The 20,847-nt window shown below is 52.3% G+C and overlaps 2 protein-coding genes across 2 annotated transcripts; one reads left to right on the top strand and one right to left on the bottom strand.

Annotated features, from left to right (window-relative positions):
• The first annotated feature begins 548 nt into the window (after positions 1-548).
• SARM1 (sterile alpha and TIR motif containing 1) lies at positions 549-7,485 on the top strand. The gene is made up of 9 exons (XM_050909102.1): positions 549-1,009; positions 3,671-4,289; positions 4,470-4,682; positions 4,808-4,899; positions 5,414-5,649; positions 5,766-5,859; positions 6,354-6,543; positions 6,647-6,768; positions 7,356-7,485. Exons 1-9 carry the CDS (start codon positions 549-551, stop codon positions 7,483-7,485), a joined length of 2,157 nt encoding a protein of 718 aa, XP_050765059.1.
• A 3,448-nt stretch (positions 7,486-10,933) lies between these two features.
• SLC46A1 (solute carrier family 46 member 1) lies at positions 10,934-17,726 on the bottom strand. Its single transcript, XM_050909198.1, has 7 exons — positions 17,556-17,726; positions 16,460-16,549; positions 15,552-15,887; positions 14,571-15,423; positions 14,093-14,176; positions 12,893-13,049; positions 10,934-12,335 (listed from the first exon to the last, which is right to left on the bottom strand). The coding sequence occupies exons 1-7, from the start codon at positions 17,724-17,726 to the stop codon at positions 12,260-12,262; spliced, it is 1,767 nt and encodes a 588-aa protein (XP_050765155.1). The 3' UTR covers positions 10,934-12,259.
• Positions 17,727-20,847: the final 3,121 nt, after the last annotated feature.

Below are 20,847 nucleotides of genomic sequence, written 5' to 3' on the forward strand. Positions count from 1 at the left end.
CCCTTTACTTCCACCCTGTGCCCCCTTCACCAGTTGCAGAGGGTCCCAGAGAGATGTGCTTCAAAAGCAGCGTGGGGGTCCCTGCCTGCCGTGGAGGTGACCACAGGCTCTGCAGCAGCTTGGGCAAGGGGGGGGCCATGGGGACAGTGGGACAAGCCCCAGCTCAGGCTGGGCAGGCGGAGGGCTGTGGAAGGAGGGGTCTGGGGGGGATGTCAGAGCATCTGCAGAGAGGAGGGGGATGCTGCTGCCCAGAGATGAGCCCCTCCTTGGAGAGGCGGCGCCTGCGCGGGGTGACATCAGCCCCTGAGGACCAGGGATGCTGAGCCTGGCTCTGGGAAGGCGGCTCCTGCCACCGCTTCCAGCTCCGCATCCCGGCAGGGCAGAGAGGGGAGAGGGAGCCGGCGGCCCAGCCCTGCGGCTGGACCCCGGGCCAGCTCCGTCCCCGCTCCTGCACCTCCGCTCCGGCCAGCTCCAGTCCCCTCAAGGAGGGTGGTGGCCCTGGCCGGGTGCTCCCGGCAAGCGGGTGACCAAGGATGCTGCGCTAGGAGATGCCGATGGTGCTCACCTTGCTCGTCTCCCTCTATAAACTGTGCCGGTTCTTCGCCATGTCGGGTGCGGAGAGGCTGGTGGTGCCTGAGTGCGTGAGCCAGGCGGGCAGCTGGGCAGGCGGGGGCAGCTCCAGGGAGCACCGGGAGGTTTCCCCCGGGGTGAACACGGACGTGCGGGCAGCCCTGGACCGCATCCTCCCTGCCCTGCACCAGGCCATCACCCGCACCAAGCAGGCAGCCAGCCCCGCGGAGCTGAGGGGGTCCATCGCCGAGGTCTTCCAGCTGGTAGAGGAAGCCTGGGGGATGCCCACGCTGGGGAGGGACGTGGCCAAAGTGCTGTGCGATGTGATCCGCCTGGAGGGGGGCCTGGACCTGCTGCTGAACCTGCTGTACACGGCAGAGCTGGAGACAAAGTGCCAGGCAGGAAAACTCCTGGAGCAGATCCTGGTGGCGGAAAACAGGTGAGTCTGCAAAAAGCCCCCCCCCGGCCAGGCACAGCCCTCCTCACCGCAGGCTTGCCTGCCGCCCCGAGCACAGCAGGGATTTCCTCTACCCATCCCACCCACACCCCCCAAATTTCCCTGCTCTGGGTGCTCCCTGTGCATCAAACCCCCTCGGCTCCACACCGTGTCCCCCCCACACCCAGCACTGGCACACAGGGGTCCCTGACTTGCTGGTCACGCCCAGGCAATGGCATGACCTACCCCCCCACCTCCACGGCTGGAGGGAGGAGGACCAGCCCCAGCTCAGGGACGCTGACGATGATCGGGGTGTCCTCATGAGGCACCCTCAGCCTGGGGTCACCCAGACAAGACACCCTTCGTGGCTGAGCTGGGTCGGTTTGGCTGGTCCAGAGCATCTGACCCCCAAGGATGAGACACGCCTCCCCCTTAGCCATAACTGCAGCAGGAGGAGGAGGACAAAGCCGGTTCCCAGAGACTTTCTGCTGCTGACCAGGGCTGGAGTGAGGCCATAAGGAGGGGGCCGGCCGGTCAGCGGCCCTCGGAGCCCCCCCAGCCCGTGGTCCCTAGCTCAGAGGCTGGAGATGCGTGTGCTGCTCCCCAGGACAGGTGAGAAGCATTGGGCTGGCTCTGCCAAAGCGTCGGCACAGGTGGGGTGGGAGCGTGTGTGTGCACGTGTGTGTGCATATACGAGCGCGTGTACGAGGGTGCGTGTGCACACGTGGCACCCAACACATCCAAATGCACAGCAGTGCTGATGCAGCACCCCCACGCAGCTCGCCCTTCACACACCGTGAATGCAATCCCACAAGGTCCCCTCGCAGGCGAAATCTCCGCTCTGCCCTGTGTCTGGTTCGGCATGCCCCAGCAGCACCGCCTGCGGCGTGCCGGTCCCAGAGAGAAGCCGTATACCTGCTGTGAGCTGGGTCAGGATCAGGCCTTTCTCTCCTGGGATCCCGCAGGCAAACGCGCGGCTCTGCCAGCTCTGCTCTCCCTCGGTGAGCCCAAGCCCAGCCGGCCCCAGCCAGGGCTTTGGGCGCGTGTGGAGGAAGCCTGGCCAAAGTTTATGGTCTTGCTCCAGCTCCATGGGCGATGTGTCTTGCTGTAAGGTTGTGGACTCACAGCCTGGGCCTCGCTGCACGCACTGGCAGGCAAAAAGAAGCAACAGCTAAATCAGGAAAGTCCATTAGAGTGGAATTAATCCCAGGAAACATCGCTGGCGTGGTCTGAATTCAGCACTTAGCTTCCTGGCAAGAGAAAGCAGCTGCTGGAGTTGCTGTCTCTGCTCCTGGAGCAGTTCATGGGCCAGGGTCTCGGAGCAGCTGTGGGCCCCCAGCCCCTCGCTCCCCGTGGCCTGACCCACCATCAACCTCCGAGCGATGGCAGGGAGGTGCAGGGTCCCCCCCTGGGTCCAAGCCTCTGGCTTAGTGACCTCTCCCAGCATCTGTGCGCAGCAGCAGCGGCGCTTAGCTGGGAGCTGGACCGGTCCTGGCTCCATCCCGCGGCTGCGGGGAGTCAGGGACCTGGCGGGGCCGTGTTTGTCATCCAGCTCCGTGGCCGAGTCCGGGCTCGGAGCCAGTCCCAGGCTGAGGGCTTTTTTTTCCAGAGCTCTCCACAGCATTTGCTGCCAAACCCACCCCAAGGTCAGCATGAGCCATGCGGGCCACAGGCTTCCCAGAAATGCTCTTCCCGCCTGCCAACGCAGAGAGGCTGGCGTGCCTTCACCCCCACCATCGCTGGGGGCCAAACGCGCCCCTGCCCTCGTGAGCAGCACGGCATGGGGCATCCGCGCCAGCGCTTGTGCCTTGTGAACGGAGCGGCTCCACCAATGGGACACCAAAAGGGTCATTTCTAAGGCAAGAGACGGAGCTGCCCCCTCGCCCCAGGCAAGCTCATGGGAGGGCAGCCAAGAGCCCATCATTTCCCCCTTCCTCACTCTATGCTTTTAGGGCGCAGCCCCATTCAGGTGTCATTTTAAGACACCGGGGCTCCCAAGGCCAGCCACGGCTGAGCAGCGGCTGGTGGCCCTTGGTTCCCTGCCCCCAGGCCCTTGCTGCCCTCTTCTAGGAGAGCGCAGGACTGAGGAAACAAACAGCTTTCCTCCAAGCTGCCTCCGCGCTGCCATCCCAGGACAGGCAGATCCCCGGCTCTCGCATGCCCCCGTGGCCAGTTCCACGCGGTTGGTTGCTCAGCCAGGTGTGAAACCCCTGCCCTGGGCTTGGCACCCGTCTGGAGAGCAGCCACAGGACAGCACTGGTTAGGGACAAGCAAGTTTTCGGCCCCGAACACGAAGCAGCTCACACACACCCAGCCAAGCTGACTAAGCAGATCTATTTGTAGCCTGGCATTAGCCTACCCTGCACTGTTAATTGCTACGTATGTCTTACCTCGAGCACGTGGTGGTCCTGGGCTATGGACCCCACACCCTGTGCCATCACAAGCTCTTCCATCAGACCCAGACAGGTTCTTCCAACACCAGCGCGTCGCATCTCGCTGCATTGCAGCCTGACAGTATAACTAGCAGCCGTGTCCGGCAGGGAAACATCTGGCTGTCATGGGGCAAACACCACCGAAGCACAGGGGAGTTCACACGCCAGTCACTGTTCTCGCTCCCTGCGCGGCCGTCTGCCCCTCACCTGCCTGTGCCTCTCCTTCCTGCAGGGATCGGATCGCTCGGATCGGTCTGGGAGTGATTCTCAACTTAGCCAAGGAGCGAGATGTTCCCCAGCTGGCGCAGAGCGTCTCCGGTATCCTGGAGCACATGTTCAAACACACTGAGGAGACCTGTTTCCAGCTTATCTCTGATGGAGGCCTGGATGCTATCCTCTACTGGTGCCGCTGGACGGACCCCGTCGTGCTGCGGCACTGCGCCATGGCCCTGGCCAACTGTGCCATGTACGGAGGGCAGGCCAACCAGCGCCTGATGATCGAGAAGAGGACGGCGGAGTGGCTTTTCCCACTGGTGTTCTCAAGAGAGGATGACCTAATCCGCCTGCACGCGTGCCTGGCCATCACGGTGCTGGCCACCAACAAAGAGATCGAGAAGGAGGTGGAGCGCTCGGGGACGCTGGCTCTGGTGGAGCCGTTCATCGCCTCGCTGGATGCGGAGCAGTTTGCCTGCGAGATGCTGGGCAGCAGTGACAACAGCCAGGGGAGGACGGCGGACGACCTGCAGCGGCTGGTACCCTTGCTGGACAGCTCGCGGCTGGAAGCACAGTGCATCGCTGCCTTCTACCTCTGCACGGAGGCTGCCATCAAAACCAGGCAGAAGAAAACAAAGGTAAAGGGTAGGTCGGCCTGAAGGAAGGAGATGCAAAAGGGAAGCATTGCCACAGCTGCATCTTGGTGTCTTTTGCTCCCCTATGAGCTCACCAAGTACCCTGGTCCTCAGCTGGCCCAGCACAGGTTGTGGGGAGGAGGAGGGAAAGCAAAGTGATGTCTCCTCCCTTTGTGTCCCCAGATTTTCAGTGAGACTGGGGCTACGCAAAGCCTGAAGAGGGTAGTGTGCTACTCCACCAGCAGCACCATCTCCTCCCTGGCCAAAAAGGTGCTGCGCATGATAGGGGAGGAGGTTCCTCGGCGCATCCTGCCCACGGTTCCCAACTGGAAGCCTTGCGAGGTGCAGACATGGCTGCAGCAGATCGGATTCAACAAATACTGCCAGAGCTTCCTGGTAGGGCTGCGTGCCGGGGGAGGGAAACCTGGATGGGCCCTTTTGCCCCATCTTGCAGCAGAGGTGTAAGCATCTCACCCAACAGCTTTTCCTGGGACCTTTCCAGCCTGGATTTCTCTTGGCAGGACCACCAGGTGGATGGGGACATTCTCCTGAGGCTGACGGAGGAGGAGCTGCAGGAGGATTTGGGGATGGACTCCAGCATCACTCGGAAAAGGTAGGTCCACCACGAGGGCACACTGGCCTCTCTCATGGTCATCACCACAGTGACAGAGCCAGGGAAAAGGTCTGTGCCTTTCCCTTCTTGCAAAGATGAGAACAGAGATCCTCAAAATGCAAAACCTGGACTGCCAGGGCTTTTCCAGCGCAGTATGGAGTCCCAGAGGGATTCCTGCAATGGGGCCAATGCATGGGAGAGGTGTGCGATGGGGAGAGACCACCTATGGCACAGGGGAGGTGGGATCCTGCAAGTTACCCAGAAAGATGGGAACTTAGCCGAGCTTCTCTGCCTTAGCTGAGCTCCTCATACCTCTGTGTCCTGAGGACCAACACTCCCGCAGTCACGCAGCTGTTCTTCTCTTTTTCTCTTCCTTTAGCTCATTCTTCACCACGGCAAGTAGCTGCACTCTCTCCTGTGCAGACAAAAGATGTGGTACCAAATGTCTCTAGGTGCTGCCTGGTCCAGCAGCCTCCCCTTCCCCACTCCACGCTTTCATTTGTTTCTCTGCCAGGTTTTGCCGGGAGCTGACAGAGCTGAAGACCTTTGCAAACTATTCCACCTGCGACCACAGCAACCTGGCCGACTGGCTGGGCGGCATCGACCCCAAGTTTCGTCAGTACACGTACAACCTGCTGACGTGCGGCATCAACCGCAACTTCTTGCACCGGGTGACGGAGCAGCAGCTGCAGGAGGACTGCCACATCAACACGGGTTTCCACCGCGTCCGCATCCTCACTGCTGCAAGGGGTGCGGGTCCCGCTGCTGCTCGCTGCCGGAGCAGGCGGGTGGGGCCGAGTATCGAGGGTTGTTTGGGACAAGCTGTTGGGTATTTTTAACTTCTGGTTGCTGTTTGCTCTGCCTAGAAATGCTTCACTCCCCTATAACGCTGCAAACCGCATCCGATGGGACTGACGTATTCATCAGCTACCGGAGGAGCACCGGGTCGCAGTTGGCCAGGTGAGTCCTGCAGGCAACGATGTGGTGCTGGGCTGAAGCTCAGAGCAAAGGCTGGTGGTCGGTTGTGGGAAGAGCATTGAGCCGGGAGAGCTGCAGGCTGCAGCGGGGAGGAGGGAGAGGCTGCCAAATGCTGCAGTGCAAACGGGGACAGCACGTGCCATAAGCTGTGCGGTGGACAGGCTAATTCCCCGTCCTGTCACTGCCACCCCGTCCCTCTTTGACACTGACTTACTCTTTTCTCACGCTGTGCTCGTAGAGCTGTAGGGGATCACAGCAGGGAGTTAATGTCGAGCTCCCCGTGTTTTCTGCGTGGGCCCAGACACCTGTAAGCAGGCTGGGCTGGCAGCTGGCACCTCAAGGACCGTGCCATTCTCTGTGGGAGCCTGTTCGCTGCCCCTCTGTCTCACCACGTCTTGGCCGACGTGGTGGGAGAGCATGTGAAACCCCGGCGCTGGCAGTAGCTCTCCTCATGGTGCTGTCCCTCTTGCCACCAGCCTGCTGAAGGTCCACCTGCAGCTGCACGGCTTCAGCGTGTTCATCGATGTGGAGAAGCTGGAGGCAGGGAAGTTTGAGGACAAGCTGGTCCAGAGCGTGATGAGTGCCCGCAATTTTGTGCTGGTCCTCTCGCCAAACGCACTGGATAAATGCATGGGAGACCCCGAGTGCAAGGACTGGGTGCACAAGGTAGGAGATGCCGTCGGGTGGGAGCTTGGTGGACGTTGGAGCAGGAAGGGGCTGGTGATGGGCTGACACGGGCCGTAGCCTGAGCACTTGCATGCGCCTGCAGGAGATTGTGACAGCCCTGAACTCTGGAAAGAACATCGTACCTGTTACAGACCATTTTGAGTGGCCGGACCCAGAAACACTTCCCAAGGACATGAGGGCTGTCCTGAAGTTTAATGGTATCAAGTAAGTAAAAGGAACCTGTGCCAAGGGGTTCCTTGACACCTGGGCAGAACGGCTTGCATAACCAGTAGCAAAGAGCACAAGGAAACTGGGAGAAACAGATGAGGGAGGCAGAACAGGCCAAAGGGGAGGTGAGTCACCTCAGGTACTCCAGAGGATGAAGGGAGCAAAGGTCCCCACCATAATCCTTCTGCTGTTCTTGTTCTTGGGCCTCCTCTGGATAACAGAGCTCCCCACCCCGCCATCGCTGGGAGGATGCCCGTCCTCGTGCCCCCAGCCTTCCAGGCAGGAGTGATGCTGGCAGGTTCCGCAGCTCACCTGGGTCCCTCTCGCCTCCTGCTTCCCCTTCCCGCAGCAGCGCCCCGGGCTGGCATCCCAACCTGCTCGTAGCCCTCCAGCCTGGCAAGGCACAGGGCAAGGGGCTTTCCTGTGGCATCCAGTGTTCCTCCATTTTCCCTGGGGAAAAGGGGTGCTCCTAGAGAGCTGGGGTGGAGGAAGGGCGTCTCTGGCTCCCGGCCCAAATGAACAGAGCTATGTTGTGGCATCTCGCACAACGGAAAAATTAAATCAGATTTTCCCCTCGAACACAGGTGGTCCCACGAGTACCAGGAGGCCACAATCGACAAAATCATCCGCTTTCTCCAGGGCCGTTCCTCCCGGGACTCCTCGGCTGGGTCGGAGAATGGCCTGGACTGCTTGCCCTCCCTGGGGCAGACCTAGAACCAGCACAGCCGCCTCATCCCCTCCAGAGACTTCCCAGGTGACCCCTTTTTATGTGGGGCCAAATTTCTCCCTCTAGTTTTTTCCCCATCTTAGTACCCTGGCTTGAGATGAGGCCTTGGCTCGTTAGCCCCCCTTCACCCTCCAAATGCAAGCCCCTGGCTCTACAAGGCCAGTACTCACTTCTACGGTGCCTGGCGAGCCAAGCCAGGGTGGACTCTGGGATGGATGAGTTGTCTTCCTCATCCTCCCTTGGGGAGGCAGGACACGCAGGCTACACCTCTCGCAATGTGGAGGGTGCGAGGGAGACCGACAGTGTCCAGACCCCCGCAAATGGCTGCAGCTTCCCCCAGAAACATGTCCGAAGAGGAGGGATCTTCTGAGGACCGAAAACTGGGGAATTGGTGAGGGGTACATCGCAAGAGGACACGTGAGAGAGAAGAGCAGTCGAGAGGGAACGGTCCATAAGCATCGTATGGCCTCTGCTGTGCGCCCTGGGAGTATTGTTGCGGTCAGAAGCTGAGAGCAGGAAAGGGCAAATAAAAGCTAAGCCCTAACGAAATCCTCGTGTTTGGGAAAGATAACACACAGAGGCCTTCTAAACCGCTCAGCAGAAGCTTTCTCTTTCCCAGTAATGTCCCTTTATCACATGAGCTCGCTCCCTCCTTGGGGGCCTTTCACCTCCTAATGCTGCAAAACCACTTTGTGCTCTTAACTCCAGCGATGGAAGTCTGGATTTATATCACGTGAAGTTTCCGCAGGGTCTTTGCAAAAAGTGCTTTTAAAACAACCCCCTTCCCTCGGTCTGATGTCTCAGCTTTACCACTTTATCAGGTCTATACTTACACAGCATAGAAGGCCGGATTGTGACTCTGGAAAACATATATCCACGCAGATATGGAAGATGCTAATTGCCGTACTGTACTTGTGGAGTTATTATACAGCGGCTGTATTTTATTCTGTTGTTGGTGCTCCACAGCAGATCTTCCGTGGTCTGTGCCTTCAAACAGGAGCTGGCGTATCTCTCTGCTGACTACCACTTACTCCTGACAGCCCTGGCTAAGCTTCTCAGGCTCAGGGTTGTCCCTGCTCTCTGCTGGATGCAATACCAAGTAGCATTTGTTTCTTTCTACCGACCTCTTCTCAACACCCACTAGGTCTTTTTGCAGCTACTCACCTTGAAATGTCAGGAAAGAGCGAAGCCGATGCAAAGGGCAGGCGGAGGCTGCTAGGTGTGAGCACCGGCTGGGAGCCGGACTGGCAGCACCAGCTGCTAACACTGCGGGTGAGGACCCACGGGCACCCTGACACATCTCCCCTGAATTCTGCACTCCCAGCCTCGTCCCGCTTCTCACAGCTGCTTGGAGGGTGAGCGGGTTCTCAACAACACGGCATTTTGCAATTAGGACCAGAAATTGCAGCTCCTACCTGAGTTTGTCTTTTCTGACGCGGAGCAAAGTGAATAATGCAAAAAGACATCCTTGTTGAGAGCACAGACGGGAGGAAGAGCAAGCCATGCCCAGGGAACACCGGCCTGCCCTGACGCTCTGGAGACCAGGCTGATGCACCACCCTGCAGAAGAAGCAAGCTCCTCTGCCTGTCCCTGCTCAAGATAAGTGAACTCTTTCAGGAGGTAATAAGGAGTCTCAGCCACCTTGTCCTTCTGGCTCTCCCCGAAGCCTCGCTGTCTGCCCTAACTGGCAGGAACACAAACACATTTCCTTTTGGCTTAGATCCATGAACATTTGAGGGGAAAAAAAGAAAGTTAAATTCTGGTGCTTAATCACAGCTTTATGGATAGTTGTTATCAGCTCACAGTTAATGGCATCTTTGCTCTCCAGTGAAAGGTTAATAACTGTATCTGCCCAGCATTCATCAGAAATAGAATCTCTCTAATCTCCAGGTTAAATACAAGGAAGCCAGCAGATAAGCCCAAAGGTGAATCTGCCAAAGGATAAGAGCCACTTGTGAGCTGCTTCAGGGAAAAGTCTTGAGTAACTGATTGAATGTCAAGGCCTCCATGGCCACTGAAGGAGTCCCACACAAACAGTCCTAAGGATTTTTCTCCCTACAATAGTACACAGGAAGATTAGCACGTCTTGTTTCCCAGGAGCTCTCTAGCAATTAACCTCCTCACCCACCATTCAATGCAGAGATTCACTTGTTCTCTACAGCTTAGGTGTCTCACCTGCAATGAGATCCTATCTCATGCTTCAGCTGCCCAGACTGTGACTCCTCCTGTTTCCCCATCATTCAGTTATCTTCCCCTCAGTGAACTCACCCTGCTCTTGACAAAACATCCCACACCCAGCCCCTTCCAGTCTGAGCAGTCTCAAGGAAATGAATCCTTCTGTTCTCACCCTTCCTTATTCCTTTGCTATGTCATGTCAGAACGTGCTTAAAGTTGTTCTATCAGACATTATTAATAAATCCGGTTTACACTCTAAATCCCCACCTCTTTTCTGTTTGTGTCACATGCTTCTCTCCCTGCAGCCTTCTCACACTTGCTCTCTCTTGCCATCATGCTTTCTCAGCCTCTGAAGGGGCAGCAGAACTGACATTCTCCAGGCAGCGTTCTCTGTGGGGACCCACACTTCACGCCCATCTTTGCATGGACCGATGTAGCTCACTGCATCCCCAGGGACTCTCCACCTGCTGCCCACAGTCACGATGCATGGATCACGTATTCACTTCATGGTTGTAGTTCTTGGAGGACAGCCTAGAAAAACTTTAATTTTTTTAATAAAGCATAATAGTTCCTATTGAATTTCTCCTTTGCAAGCACACTGACACAAACAGGAAAGCAGAGCCAGTACACAAGTTTCACTTCACCGCACAACACTGAGCAGCTGCTAGCATTGGCATCCATGGAGTCTGTTGGTACAGAGGACTTCACAATCGGTTCAGCTACAAACATCTAATGCAATACTCACAGCATGCCCTGTTCCTCAGGGAGGCTAATTCTGGGCTTAGCCCGTCAATCAGACATGTAACTCCTGCTGTGTCCACTGGCATAACTACATGGATCAAGTGGCATAACACCAAGTCCTTAAAGCCTCCTTACTTCACCTCCCGCTTCTCTCCTCCCCAATTCTCCTGCTTTTATCACAAACTCCTAACCAACAGGGAACAAAGCTGTATATAAGCATTTCACATTTGCTGCATATTGAAGGACAGGTTGCAGACTAAGCACTCCCGCAAGCTTTACTCCGGTGTTCAGGAAAAGCAAGCTTTGGCTGCTTGCAAGTCCCAAACCTGCATTTTTCCTGACTCAGGACTCTCACACGCTCATTCTCCACAAGGCAGATAACTTCCTGCTGCTGCTTCTTTACTGCAGTCTTCAATAAAGGAAGAAGCACGAAAATAATGGAGAGGAGCACAGAACGAGGCAAGGACAAATGACATCAACACCTGTACAAGAAAAGCTATCTTTTTATGAACCATAAAAGAGAATGGAGGATTTATTCATTCTGAAAGTACCACGTCTGCTAAGCAATTTCACAGTTAAAGACATTATTGCATGCATCTGAACAGTGTGTGCCATGCAAGGTACACAGAACTGCTGGTTTATGGCAGTTTGAAGAAAATAGGATTGAGGCAATACAGTTAATGCTTTGAAAAGAACAATTATGAGTACCACGAACATGGGGTTTGCTTGCTGGCATCAATATATCCTGAGAAGGGCAGCAGAAGTGAGGTCACTGACACAAAATTTTGGGGCATAATTTTATCTCCAAAGACACTCATCCTGTCCCCACACCAGCTCATCCCAACAGAGCTGCGTACTGATGAGGAAGGACTGCTTCTGGCTCTGCCGTAAGCACAGTGGTAATTTCACATGACACTAGGGCACACTTACCACAGTTGGGGCCTCAAATTTATAATGTAAGGGTCTGCAGCTAGGGAGGCCCAATTTTGTCGATTTTAGCCTTAACTTCATCAGTTTGGGCAACTGTCAGTTAAGGCGCCTACTTGCACCTTAGTATTCTCACACGAGCTGTTACTTCTCAAAAGTACCTTTGAAATCCCAGGCTGAGCTGCAGACAGACAGGCAGGACACACCACTGGCACTCCTCACTACAAGGACTTCGTGCATTAGATTCTCTCCTTCAGACACCTCTAACTTGCGAAGCTAAAGCTAGTTTAGTCAATAAGGACGGCAATAGCACTCCTGTGGTAAAGTACCACTCATCATAAGGATTTCTGCAGGAGCCTAGTCTGGCATGTCACATTTGTATGACTTTTATTGACAACCCACTGATTCGGAGCGCAGATCTTTCCCCTCAGCAGCATGCTGTTGGGTACCTCTGCTTCAGTCTCGCTCTGCAGGCTTTGGTCTGGGCCTCACCCACACCGACAGCTCATCCGCTGCACACTGCAGTACTCAGAGGGCAACGTGTTTGGCAATTAAACCAGAATTCAGTCCTCTCTCACCACTAAAAGCATGCCACAGAACCTTCCCTTCCCACCAAACCCCAAACCACTAACTGGCCTTGCAAACAGCCAGCAATAGCTTTTACTCTTGATTGGCTTTTGGGCCGCTTGGGTTTTCTCTGACAGATGAGCCAACACAATGGCAAGGAGGCATTCACATCTGCAAATCGAGTTCCTACCGGCAGGCAGAGCCATGATTTCCAACTATTTGGCATTTAGAAATTAGTAAGGACAAGCAAGGTGTCCCCCCCACACTAATCTGTCCTTCAAGGGAAGAATAAGGAGCAGTCTTCAGATGGACACTGCCGAGCTGGCCAACTCCTTGTTGCTAAGTTGCTGCTCAGCCATCTGCAGGGGACAGGGAAGCGTCCGAGAAGTGACTGTAGTCACGGTTTGAGTCCCAGATTTCTATCCACCTAGGAAAGAAAGAACAGTTAGAGCCTACAAAGGCACACTGGGATGTTGCTGAATGAAGTGAGTTTTAAAGTTTCAAAGGAACAGAACAAAATGACCCTGCCAGGAGCTGTTGCGCTTCTACCGCAAATCCCAACACATTCTCTCTCCCAGGACTTACCAGGGGATTTGTTTTCTATCATGACACAACTTTTGCTTTAATTATTAAAGAAACGACAGGAAGAGAGACTGCTAAGGGAGCTCCACCTCTTCCATAAAGGAGGACTTTCAAATTCAACTCCAGATTTTGGATTCCACTCTGAGGGTGGAGTGAGACTTTGAAGCACTTTGAATATCGGCAGCTAACATTACTCGGGCTGCAGGTTTATCGCTAGGATTCAGATGCCAGAAGAAATGGACCTGCACCTCTGCTTACTGGGGCACTAAACACCCTCTGATAAGCACAACTGAATATATGCCTTAAAAACTGTGAGCTTCTATCCTAAGCAAAGTAAATAGTATTTTTCATATTACACTTCAGAGGTCCTGTGGCAAAGTTTAGAAATTTGAAGTAAATTACCCAATAATAGCTGCTGGAATAAGAAGAATTATCGCCCCGAGGAGAAATGGGAATCCCCTCATGAAGTGCAAGCTGGCAGGGTAGAGAGAGTTGAACACTCCTGTAGCCACAAGTGAACACAGCCCTTCCACACAGGCAACAGAAGCAAAGAGAGCACCTGGAAAAGATACGTAAGAGGTTAATGGTGAGACAGCCCTGCCTGCAAACGTCTTTAACACATCACCTTCCGTGGGATTCTGTGAATCTTTCTAAGGGTTTGCACTTCCCATCAGAAAACTGGTGTCTGATTATCAAGTGTGGTAAGCAAAGAGCCGGGAGCAGAGATCAGGCACACTGTGCTGGCCTGGCAGGCCAAACCTGTCATGCTCAGCTTCTTTGTAGCCAGGACCACCTTACTGACCTCCAGAATTTGTATCACCAGAGCTGATCAGGGATATTGTATATCAGCTGGATTGTAAATGCTTTAGACAGGGCTATATAGATGTTTACTGCCAAGCACATCTTATCGCTTGTTAAACATTAAGTACAGCAGAAGACTGCACTTTATAGATTTAGCATCATAAATCTGGTATCAAGCGTGCGCCACCTTCATTCTAGTAGAAGAAACACAAATTGTGCAAAGTCACCTTTTGACATTTCCCACCTCGATTCCCACCTCCCCTCTGTCTGCCTGCAGAGGCATTCCTATGCAGTGCTTAACAGCAAGTGCAAGCTCTCCAAACAAATTACTGGAAGAAAGGCAAATATGCTCCTCCTACGGGTTATCCATGATCCTTCACCATGGTCAATGATATAACCCTCTAACAACACTGGGTTTCTTCCCACTGTTACTGATCTACAGAAAAAAGTCATGGTCAGGGAAATCACTATTTTCTGCTCATTATATAATCCATTTTAACTCTTGCTCCTTGTAAAAGTTTTGGAAACAAACAGGCGGATGAATGAACTATTCCTGAGCTTGACTGCAATACTTTTCATCTCACTTCTCTTGTCCTCACCTTGAAAATGTAGGAAGTGTAAATGGATGAATGACAATTATTCTGAAAAAATAAAATGTTGCCCTGGGCCTGAGGGTGAATGCAGGCCCACAGGAGTCCAAAGGCGACAGGGAAGTCCTAAACTCCCAAAGCAGTTTGGTTTCAGTGTTCTAAGAAGACAGTGTTTCAGGACCTGGCTTAAGCATACTGGCTAACTCCTTACCCTGTTCCGTCTCACTGACCAGCTTGGAGAGCTTGGCTCTGATGACTGGAGTGGCAGCCATGGAAAGGAACAGAATCCCATAACCTGTGAGCGAGATACAGCACATCAGAGAAAGCTCAGCTGAAAAATAAAGCCTCCAAAGTCAATTCCAGAAATCTGTAGCTCCAGGCAGTTTCTCCCTGCTATATTTAGACTGAATTCACCTTCCTGCATCTCATAATGCACTTTAGCCTGTGTCTGCAGTGTAACACAGCTTCTGGGAAACCTAATATTCTAGGAACTATATGGCTGCAGTTTCAGCTTCAGCGTTTGGCCAGCTTTGCCGTCAGCAAGCCACAGTTTTGTTGGTACACAGGCTGAAACGGAGGCAGAACGTCCTCCACGTGCTTGAACTCCCACAAGCACGCTGCCCTCCTGCATCTACTGGCGTCTCTAAGCCAAGAGCCCGAGACATAGGGATTTAAGAATTCAGCATCACCTGTAAACATCAGTGGTGTTGTAGTAGCAAGAGAAATCACCACCAGTCCAGAAATATTGGAGATCAATCCTATCTCTGCCACCCAGGTGTCTTCAAGGCAGAGCTGCAGCAGCCGCAGCCCTCCCAGGCTGCTCAGGTAAGCCAGGTAACTGGCGGCTGAGCCGTACCCAATGAGGTCAGCAGCCCAGCAGAGAGGGGAGCCAAGCTCGTACAAAACAAAGAGGTCCTTGGTTCCAAAATGTACAGTGACAAGAAGAAAGAAAGCCAGGGAGTAAAGGGCGAGCTTCCGCCTGGAGCTCAGGTGTTCTGGGGCCACGTACAGCCTGTAGACAGCCTTGTAATGACTGAGCGTGAACAGCTTGGCTGGTTTCTGCTGCTTCACCGACTCCTGGAGACAGAAAGCAGCGTAGAGAGCGGCAGCAAGACTGGCAGCAAGCACGAGCCAAAAGGGGTTGATGTACCCCTGAGCCTTGCGCCACTGGCCGCCGCCGATGCTGGCCAGCATGCCCGCGATGCCGAGGCAGGCCTCGAGGACGGCGACGCGAAATGTACGCGCGCGTTTGTCGCTGGTGTCGGCCACGTAGGCGAAGCAGCTGGCCAGGATCAGGTTGTAGTCTCCCATGAGGCCACTCAAAACCCGTCCAAGGAGAAAGTAGGCAACGTGCAGCTGCAGGTACATGACGAGAAGATAGATGGCCGCTTGCACGGCCATACCCACTGCCGGCAGGATGAGCGCCGGACGGCGGCCTACGCTGTCGCTCCATGGTCCGAAGAGAGTCACGGAGAAGAGACCAACGAAGAAGCCTCCCAGGTTGATATAGAGGTTCCAGTGGGAGACTAGCGCTTCTACCTCCTGCAAGAGAAACAGGCACCTGAGGCCCCGGGCCAGCAGCACCCAACACCGCCCCGAGGCGCCCCGGGAGGCGGCAGCACCCACCCACCCCCACCTATCCACCCACCACCCCCCCCCCGCTCCCCCACCTGCCGCAGCGGGTCGGCGGCGGCGCTGCCGTTCCCGCAGCCGGCGGGGCTGCTGGCGTTGGGGCCGCTGTAGCCGCGCTCGGCCCCGAGCCGGTCCCAGAGGTACTGGGTGGCGAGCGGGCCCTGCAGGCCGAGGGACAGGGTGGCCAGGAAGAGGAGCGGCTCGGCGGCGGGCAGCGGCCGGCAGCGGCGGCGGGAAGGCGGCGGCGGCGGCGGCGGCGGCGGCGGGGCGGCCATGGCGGCGAGGGGCGGAGGAGCGGACGCGCTCCGCCCGGGGAGGCGGCAGCAACCCGGAGGGAACCGGGGGCGGTTTGTGCCGGGCTGCGGCTCTTCCTCCTGCAAAAGGAGGAAGGGATCGGCTCTGCGTTTGCGTTGGGTTACGCGCAATGAGTCCCGGCGACAGGGCTTGCTGTCGCATCCCTGCTAAATGCGGAGCTTTCTACCCCGCTTGCCTTCTTCGTTGATGGTTAAAGACATTTAACCTTAAAACCTGTTTTTTTTTTCCTTATCTCCAAACAAAGGAGGAGTTATAATCAACATTTTAAATGCACTAGGATCTGAGAAATGTTGTAGTCAGCAATGTGTAATCGCTTCTATTAATTCACAGCACATTAGAAAATACTTCTTCTAAAGGACAAAATCAACTGTAACACGCAAGGGGTTTTGGCTGTGCTGTTAGGTTTCCTGTTAGGTTTGGTCTGCCTCGAAGAGCAGATCAGTAAGGAAAGACCAAGTTGTTCTTTAAATTCAAAGAACACAATTCAGAGTATTAGATTAATCCGTTTATATAAACTGGAGTCGTTCCAAGTTAACGTAAATTGGCCTCACTCCTTTGACACCACTGAGGGAGTGCTAATGGGCTACAGGTGAAGCTCCAACAAATCCCCCTGAAGACACAAACCATTCACTTTGGCCAGCTTGCAGAGCCCTTTTATAGCATCTTTGGAAGTGACAGGACTCACGTAGCAGCAGGAAGAAGCGCTGTGGACGTGCTGCTCCTAAAGAATAGGCGCGATTCGTTAGCAGAGGCCCTTCTGCATCGTTACTTACGCCCCACAGGCAAGGCTGCAGCTGGAGGCCAACCTTCGTGTTACAGAGATGTGAAAACGAGGTTTCCTTTTAGATTTTCATTGCAGCCTTAGGACATAAGAGTAGAAAGCAGGAAAATGACTTTGCCATCAGCTGATTTTGTCACTGCACCTTTTCAGACACTAATTCAACATTAAGTGGATGCAAAAATGTGGGGGAATAGAATTCATTTGGAAGCTTGCTCTCATTCTTTTTGTACCAAGGGTGAAATGCTAAAGCTCAGGATTGGCAGCTATGTAACATGATGTTGTTTCTTGTGAGCAATATGCCTAAGTCAAGCTTGCAAGAGAGCTAGGAGTTTGCAGCTCTGGCAACTGAAACCCCACTGTTTTTCAATCATAAGCACGTTATTGAAAGAAAACAAGCCCCAGCAGAAAAGGGATGAGAGAGAGAAACAGCAGAAGCTCTTTGTGGAGCTGATATCAGATGACTTAATGTCTGTGCTTGTCTTTCTCTCTCTCTGCTTGAGTAAGCTATAAACAGAGCTGAGACAATTTATACCAATAAATGGAAATGTTATCATCGTTATCTGAAGTATGTGCTTGCATGAGCTACCAAATAAAGACATCAAATGACATTAACAAGACATTCCCTTTGGAACTAAAAAGTTTAGTTCCCTTCCTGCATATTTACAGAACCAAGTCATTCACTGGTTGTATTTTCTTGCAACCGGGACAAGAATTGCTAGTAATTTCCCAGTAGCACGTTTTTTTCTTTTTTTTCTTCCCCCCCAATACACCCTACAAGCTACCAAAGCGGTGCCTATAAACCTGCAAGATCAGAAAGGTGAAAAAAAACCCAGCCCAATGTCTGCAAAGTGATGCACTGGAGCCAAGTCTTTCCCAATGCACTGATATAACAGGCTATGTCAGCAAGAGTTACCAGGGTCCCTCTTTGGCCCTAAGCCTTTCTTACAACATACTGGGCTGCCGTGTGGGAGGAACTGAGTTCTGACCAGACCCTAACATCTCCCCCGTTGCTCTTTGAGTAGAAGGAAACGGAACGGTCATGAGGGTCATCCTTGGACCGCACAAAGACGGGTGCCCCTGCTCTCAGGTGGTGAGGACTGTAAGTCCCTTTCTGCATGGGGACTTGATGTGGCATCTGGTGACAGGAGCTCTGCTCTAGTGGATTTTGCTACCCAAAGAATATCTCAGCAAATACAATGATGTGTATATAACGTTTTGTGTAGATGTTTCTAATCTCTATATTTGAGTATTACAGATGCAGATGTGTTTTTCAGTACTCCACATTTTTAAAACAATTTTCAGCCTATTATGGAGGGAGCAGTTTCTCTTTTTTATAGGAGGAATAACAGTACCTATTCAAAGAAGGCATTATTAAAGACCAAAACATTAATATTCTTTTTAAAAAGTGTAGGTCATTTTAGGATGCTTTTAATAAACCTACTTGGTCCACAAGGAGTTAATTCTCTCCTGGATTTACCAGTTATTAGAAAGATTGTCTTAAGAAAGTTCCTGGTCTGACACTTTTTTGCCGTCCCCTCCCTTCTTTGTTCTCTTCCTTCTTTCTCCGATTACAGTTCCAAAAACAACACCCAACCTCCTGAGGTCAATGGTTAATATTCCCCAGTGTTTATATAGTCTCCAGCAGCAGAGCTCAGGCCTTTCAGCACTGGGCTAGCTCCAGCACCATGGCTGGCTTCTTGCAGATGACCCTAGCCTTCAGGAAATACCTGATCATAGTGTTGGTACCCCTTCTGTTTCTTCCTCTGCCTCTGGCTGTTCCTACCAAGGTAAGAACTTTTTAAATTGAATTTGAGAGCCAAATCTCCAAATCTCTCCTTGGAGCTGTTCCTTTTAAGTGACAGAGCTGAAGAGAACATACAGATTCTTTCTCGGAGGCGCTTCCTTCATTTATTGCTTGAATATCTTTTTTTCTGAGCAGACCTGTCCTGGTTTCAGCTGGGATAGAGTTAATTTTCTTCCTAGTAGCTGGTACAGCGCTGTGTTTTGGATTTAGTGTGAGAATACTGTTGATAACACGCTGATGGTTTAGTTGTTGCTAAGTAGCGCTTATCTTAAGTCAAGGATTTTTCAGCTTCTCATGCTCTGCCAGCAAGGAGGTGTGCAAGGAGCTGGGAGGGAGCACGGCCAGGGCAGCTGACCTGAACTAGCCCAAGGGGTATTCCATACCATAGAACGTCATGCCCAGTATATAAACTGGGGGGGAGTTGGCCGGGAGGGGCGGATCGCTGCTTGGGCATCAGTCAGCTGGTGGTGAGCAATTGCATTGTGCATCACTTGTCTTTTCTTGGGTGTTACTTCTTTTTTTTTGTTATATTCCTTTTCATTACAATTATTATTACTCTTAGTTAGTAGTGTATTTTATTTTACTTTAGTTATTAAACTGTTCTTATCTCAACCCACGAGTTTTACTGTTTTTCCTTTCCTCCTCCCCACCCCACTGGGAAGGGGGAGGGGGAAGCGGCTGCAGGGTGCTGAGTTGCTGGCTGGGGTTAAACCACGACAAGACCCTTTTGACTACTGGTAATGGGGGAATATAAAAGCAATAGGACATAGGTGGATGAACAGAGACATCTGTGATTGCATATTCTAGAAGAAAGCTCAGTGACATGTGATCTCGTAACTTTTGCTTCGCATCTAACTGATTTAGCAAAGGACTTTCTATGCTGAAGCTCATACGTGTGAACCTAAGTTACAATCTAAGGCTCAATTTTAACCCCCCTTCAGATTTTCTAAAAGTATCCAGTCCACATCTTCTTTTAATTTTTTCCTTGTTGTTGTTGCCAGATAGAAGAGGCATTTTTCTTGGTCAGATGGACAGGGCATTCTGATACATACGGATAAAATAATATGTTTCACTCTTTTTTTAGCATATTTCTGTAAGAATGTTTCTAAACAATGATTTAAAATTTAAAATGTCAAGTTTTGGAAGACACCTTGCTTAGGATTCCTTCAGAAAAAGTTAACTACAAAAACCTGTAGTAGTGGGGCAGGTATTTCTGAGACATTGATCGTTTAAATACAGCACTGTGAGCAGGCAGACTGCCAGCGTTCTGCTGCTTCTTCACTCTGGCTTATGTCTCCCACTCCCAGTCTCTTCATAGAGACAGATCTAATCTCTGGTCTTCGGGTCTCTTATTACAGTCCCAGCATCATTAAATAGCTAGTCCCAATCTACCTCTCCTGTCACTGCTCTTTGTATGTCCAGTCCTAGCTCTTTCCTCTGGTCTCTGCCTGCCAGCTTGTCTCCTGATCCCTGCTGACTCCCAGTTTCTAGTCTCCTTCGCCAAGCTTCATTCCTCACTCCGCTAGCTCTTCCCTGTCTTTTTGTGCAGCCTGTCCCAAAGCTGTTTTTTCCTCACAGCTCTTTTTCTGAGCGTTATCAGAGACTTTGGAGCTATGACCAGAGGATTGCAAGCAAGAATGATAGAGTGGCACTGACTTGAGGTGAAATGCGGTAACTGATCAGGCGTGTCCTCCTATTCCCTTGCTATGCAAATAAAATAGCTTAAACTATCACTTAAAAGCTTACTAAGAAGAAAAACAGAAAACATACTTTTTTTGCTAGTTAACTTTCCATGGGCAAAAGAGTTACTGAAGTTAAAAGAGATCTGGATCAGAAAAGTTCTAAGTAGCCAGAGATATTTTTTTTTTTTGTCCTGAGGCCACGAGTTCAAACTTACTTGCTAGAGTCACTGTTACCATACAGTAAGTCCTTGGTATTGCCTGTGGAATGATTCGGCAGTCTTGGTTCAGTTCCTTTTTGAAAATAACTCTCTCTGGTTTCTATGTAGTCAGCTACAACACAAAAATTTAAAATGTCCTGGACTTTTCCCTTTGCAATCTCTAAGAAGATTTCTTGTGTTAGAATTGTGCGTCGTGGCACTGCTAAGCAGGAAAAGCTGGTACCTTGGCATGCAGAGTTGTAAACAGACAACTTACAGGGTGGAATTTCACTTTTTTCTATTCTGTTGAGCTATTAACTTGTCCTATAATGACATAGCCCTGGACACTAAACTATTACAAATGATAGCAAACAATGCTAAAGATTTTGTCTAAAGACAGAGGAATGTCCTTACAGGACAACTGACTTTGTGAAAAGCCTTATTCCAGCTTTTACTGGGAGGCTGTTAACAGCAAGCTGGAAAAGAATAGCACTGTGCCTATCATATATGTTCCAAAGCCCTGCTAGGGTCTCTCAAAAGGCACCCACTGGCATC

Source organism: Gymnogyps californianus, chromosome 20 (genome assembly GCF_018139145.2).
Source record: "Gymnogyps californianus isolate 813 chromosome 20, ASM1813914v2, whole genome shotgun sequence".
In the NCBI taxonomy this organism is placed as follows: Eukaryota; Metazoa; Chordata; class Aves; order Accipitriformes; family Cathartidae; genus Gymnogyps; species Gymnogyps californianus.